Genomic DNA, 5,184 nt, shown 5'->3' on the forward strand with positions numbered 1-5,184 from the left:
AGTCCAGTCAAATAACTTTCAATTTTCCTCCCTCTGTGAAGTTTAGCCTCAGTCTCACCAAGCAAGGGTCCCACACAGACACACACACAATCTGGCACGTAGTTGGGAGGGTGTCCAGTTCGTGGATCAAAGTGCCATCATCAGCCATCTTCAGCCTCACAAAGTCACTGCGCCTAGCCGTCCTCTGGGGAAGGGCATGCGTGACACTGTGGAAGAGCCATTCCCAGCTAGCCTGGTGAGTCCAGTCCACCGTCAAGCTTCCAGGTCCCCTTCGGCGGGTGCCCTAGGGGATCTGTGTGTCCATGGTATAAATCTGAATGAGTTCAGACACAATGTTATCAATGGTCGCTTTGGTTAGGTCGTGACTAAACACCTGCCACCACGGCATCTCAGCCTTGTCATCGGCTGGCACCTCCATGCCGTAGACCCGCAGGGCCAGGTAGAGCACGGCCACTGCTATGTGCTGCGCCCGGAAGCGGAGGCACAGCGCCCCAAGGTAGCTGTCCCGCAGCAGAGCCCAGGCGGTCACGGAGATGGGGGTGCGCTGCCAGCTGTACCGGTTCATCCAGTTCTTGAGGGAGATCAGGTAGTGGAGCAGGTACTTGTATGGATGCTGGAAAGAGACCTGGAAGCGCAGGACCCGGAGTATGAGCAGCTCACACTGGACGATGCTGTCGCGGAGCGCCCAGTAACGAGCGTCCAGCTCCAGGGACTCGCTGCCCGAGCGTAAGTACCTGTTGGACACGTTGATGATATCCCGCATGCGCAGGTGCTGCTCCTCCACTTTACCAGCCAAGTAAATGGCAGACATGGCGACGAGGTAGGGGTCGTAGACGTCCAGGTCGGCCTCACTGAAAAACCTGTGGTAAATGGTACACGCTGTGGCAATGGGGATGGACTGCATGCCCAGCTTGACCCCCGCCTCCATGATGAACCGCGTCACTCGGAAGTGGACCACCGCCGGAGGCGACAGCCACTCCTCAGGGGGGTCGCTACGGCCTTCACAGCGAGAAACCTCCATCAGCCCCGGCTGTGGCTCGCCCGCCTGCCGGAAGTAACCTCGCAACCCACCGGAAGTTGAACCGTCCCGCAGCGGCCTACTCGCTCTAGCGCCTCAGGTGACCAAGTACTTCCCGTACTTCCAATACTCGTCACCACTTTAAATGCATTGATTTCCCTCGTCTTTGATATCCAACTTTCTCGTGCTTATAAGGCAGTTGAGAACAACATAGCTCGGGGCTGGCGAACCTCAAAGTAACTACCTTGGTTTCCAACACTTAAAAGTGGTCTTGGGCAGCAGATTTACCTTACGTCTCTTGACTGATGCTTTCATAAGCATGGATTGTGGAGCCAAGGAAGATGAAGTCCTTGACCTCCTCGACCTTTGCTCCGTTTATCATGGAGACCTGATCCAGTTGGGAGGGTTTTGACCTATGCCTTGCTAATGGCATCAAATCCCCAAGAGGTGGCCTTCATTGTTTTTGCAGCAATGGAAAGTACTTTTGCTAATCTCTGTGGTCCCTGGATGTCAATCTCGAGACACTAACCGAAAAGACAGCACGGGACAAGTTCAATAAGGAGATGCAGATCATTATCACAGCCTTTGATCTTAATGAAAGGTTTCCAGGTTAGTTAGCAGTCTAACAGAACTAGCCCACCCACCCCCACCCAAAAAAGAAAAAAAAAAACACTCCTTTTTGAGTTGCCACAGTGCTACAAAATAAAAATAACAAACCAAACCAAACTCACTAATATCGAGTTGACCCTGACTCAGAGGAACCATATAAGAGAGGGTAGAGCTGCCTTGTGGGTATCTGAGACTATTATTCCTGATAGAAAGAGAAAGCCTCTTTCTCTTAAAGAGCATCTGGTCATTTTGGACTACTGACATCACCACATGAGCTCCTAAAGTCTATCTTAGGGGAAGCTTAATATGAGTACTGAAGAACCCTTCGTTGTCAGTTCAAAGCCACCAGCAGCCCTGCAAGAGAAAGACTGGGCTTTCTACTCTAGTAAACATTTACTGTCCTAGAAACCCACAGGGGTCGCTATGAGTCAACGTTGACTGAATGACAGGGGGTTGGAGTTTAATATGAGTACCGATATAAGCGAATCTATCCTTGAAACATCAGATTACTAACACTCAGACGTAAACAATATCATTAGCATCTGAGAAAACAGAAGGAAAACAAAACAAAACTTTGTCCCGATCAGGAAGTGAAAGATGCTGCAGAAAGAATTGTCTGGTATTCACTTAAACCTACACTTCAAGTCCTGCAGGGGTTAAAGAGTGCAGCCACTGCTCCTAGAATCCCTGCTGCCACCTGCTATAGCTTGATCCTGCTGTGATGAATTTGAGATGTCACTCCTTCAAGCTTCACTGTAGCATTGATGGTCAGGGATTGCTGCAAATGGCCCCCTCCACTTCTGTTGAAGGAGAATGTCTTTGCAGATCCATCAGAGCACCTGATTTTCTGGCTGGAGACCATACCAGTGACTTCGAGCAGGAAATTCTGCCTCACCTACACTGCCTTGTGAAAGGTAGAACAAAAGTTAAAGAAATAAAATAGTTCATTATAAGTATATTTTTAATTGGGTACAGGGTGCTTGGGGTAGAAAATTGAATAAGTAGGATCCTCATATATTAGCTCAAAATTGGACTTTTTCTTCTCCCTTCAGGCTGTCAACAAGCTAACAAACAAACTCATCACCTTAAGAGGCCATAAAAATGACCAAGAACGCTAAAGGCAAAAGATGAGTTGTTGCTTCCCTTGGTGGTGGTTTCTAAGTCAAAACTTCTTGAAGCACGGTGGAGAGAAAATGAGTTTTCTCATTCAGGCCATATAGATGAAGCCAAACCTGGGAGTGATGTTTTCCCCTTTTATTTCCAAGTGGACATGGACAACTTCCTACGCTTTCTCAGTTCCATAAGGAAATGTTTTTAGTCCATTCTGAAAAGGAATAACCAAACATTCTTAAATATTTCATTCATATGCCAATTTAAGCATGACCTCTTCGTCTAAGTGTGTTGAGCATGTAAGTGGAATAGCAGGGGCGGTGCTGAAAGTCCCCTCCAGTTCTAAAGTTTACATCTGGGAGAAGAGCTTTTATCACACTGCTTAGAGTTCCGAGTAGCTGCTGTTAAAGCTAAGCAAGCTCTGCCCTTCGGTCTTGCCAATAGAGGAGAGGCCGTGTGCAGGTAACTCAGGCTGGGCTCTGCTGCGTTAGGCGTAGGCTGGAAATGAGCCACAAATGCCTCTTGTTCTAACCTGACAGCGTGGATGACTATAGCATGAGAGTGAGCATCATAGTGTTATGCCCCAGAGTACATTTACGAGTGTCTTTGGTCATGATGCAATCGCTGCTTCTGCCCTGAGAAAGAGGAGTTGTTCTTTGAAACAGAGTCAGTCCAAGTTCTTAGAAGGGTAGATGGTGAGTTTTTTCAGGGTGCCTCCACTGCCCCATCATCTTTCTGTGCTTCTTTAATGTAAAGATCAAAAGATCTGGAAGGCTTTCCACTGGTGTTTGTCTTTGTTTTGCCAAGGGCTTGTTAGCAAACAGGGTCCATTCAAAAGAGAGTCTGTCAGATTCTGGTGTGACTAATTAGAGGGGTTAGGCCAATACCCCTAAATCAGGGGTGTGGATTTGACAAAATAGTGCTATTCTGAGGGAAGACCTTAATTGTTGACAATTTTGGTGGGAAGTGGGACAAGGGGACACATGGTCTCTAGACCTTCTGCAAACAGCCTCCACTGCCCTGAATTATTAACAGGCCTAAATAGTGAACTTCTTGCAAGTGTGCAGCGTCCCCAATGACACTTGGTAACCAGCTTCATCCAGAAAGTCCAAACCTGAAATTGAGTTCACAATGACATCCTTGCTTTTTCAGGCACTGGGAATGAAGAGGTCATCCTCATTCTCAAGGGGACCTTTTGCCTCAGAGATGGTCAAACTCTCCCCATCTGAGTCAGTGCAGTTCCGGATTATGACTTCTTAAAAGTTATCAAAAAAACACACTGGCATAGCTGTCCTTTTCTGCCACTACCAAACCGAAAAACCAAACTCACCGCCATCGAGTCGAAGCCAAATTAACAAATCATAGCAACCCAATAGGACAGGATAGAATCTCCCTGTGGGTTTCCAAGCCAGTAACTCTTCACGGGAGTAGAAAGCCCCGGCTTTCTCGTGCGTTGGAACTACAGACCTTTCCTTTCTGGCCTCAGCACGCACTGGGCCTCCAAGCTTCTCTGCGTTCTCATCCAAAAGCAAAACTGGGCTGACTCGGCTCTGCTCATAGAATACAGGAAAAGCAGTCTCTCAATTCTAGAACAGGAAAGGAGTGCAGGAACTAAAAATTTATAATGGTATTCCTAGGTTATGAAAAATAGTTTCCACATGGATTTTGCTCAATCTCCCCCAAAAGAGTCACTGGGCAAGCAAGATGCACAAAACTGGTAGCACCCGCTTTGTTCCTTGATTCAAGATTTGTCAGCTGTATAAATGAGGTAAAACTGCATACACCACTTCAGAAAGCTTGCAGGCTTCTTTCCTACTCTTACTCCAGCAAAGGCGGTCAGTAGAGGGGATAGAAATTATTTGATCATACCACCCTCTGGGTTTTCCTCCTTTCTTATCTTTTCCTCCTCCCTGCTTCTCTCACCTCTTGAATTTCCCTACTTTCTGTTCCTCCCTTCTCTTCAGAGCTCATTCTCCCAAAGTCCTTTTCCCAAAAGGCATGCTGATGCCTTGGCCCCTCTCCCTATCTAGCTCTCTATCCCTATCTCCACCTCTCTGTCCACAGCTTCCTTAGCCATGGAAGCTAATAGTATAAGTGTTGGAAGCTACCTGAATGTACTGTGCGGTGGACAGCATCTCTAGCCCTCCTTCTACTTCTGTAACTGGCTTCTCAAGGGCCTGAGGTACTCTCACCAATAACCACCATGACACTGAAGGGAGCATTCTGTTTGCATCTGGGATCAATACAGATGTATCTCTGGCGCCCTAAGACCAATAAAAATGGAGCGGTTTGCTCCCTGGCTTGGCAAGATTTCTTTTACTTGCTCAAGTTCACCTGTAGAGGTTCTCTATGATTTACTCAATTAAAAAATAAATTCCCGTGTGGAGAGCAAATGTTTTGAGAATGATGAGGACAATAAATGTACAGATGTACTTTACACAGTTGAT

The 5,184-nt window shown here is 47.1% G+C and overlaps 1 protein-coding gene across 1 annotated transcript; it reads right to left on the reverse strand.

Moving 5' to 3' along the window:
* Nucleotides 1-283: 283 nt before the first annotated feature.
* Nucleotides 284-1,021, reverse strand: LOC101655996 (cyclin-Q-like). Its single transcript, XM_004709003.4, has 2 exons — nt 374-1,021; nt 284-313 (listed from the first exon to the last, which is right to left on the reverse strand). Exons 1-2 carry the CDS (start codon nt 1,019-1,021, stop codon nt 284-286), a joined length of 678 nt encoding a protein of 225 aa, XP_004709060.2.
* Between the last annotated feature and the right edge of the window lie 4,163 nt (nt 1,022-5,184).

This window comes from Echinops telfairi, unplaced genomic scaffold (genome assembly GCF_000313985.2).
Source record: "Echinops telfairi isolate 266 unplaced genomic scaffold, ASM31398v2 ScPeMD7_7421;HRSCAF=8459, whole genome shotgun sequence".
Taxonomy (NCBI): Eukaryota; Metazoa; Chordata; class Mammalia; order Afrosoricida; family Tenrecidae; genus Echinops; species Echinops telfairi.

Excerpts from the sequence above, each read along its gene's own strand:
- LOC101655996 (XM_004709003.4), bottom strand. The coding sequence starts at position 1,021 with ATGGAGGTTTCTCGCTGTGAAGGCCGTAGCGACCCCCCTGAGGAGTGG. Across the intron at positions 314-373 it reads CTGAGATGCCGTGGTGGCAG|ATTTATACCATGGACACACA; the intron begins GTGTTTAGTCAC and ends GAACTCATTCAG.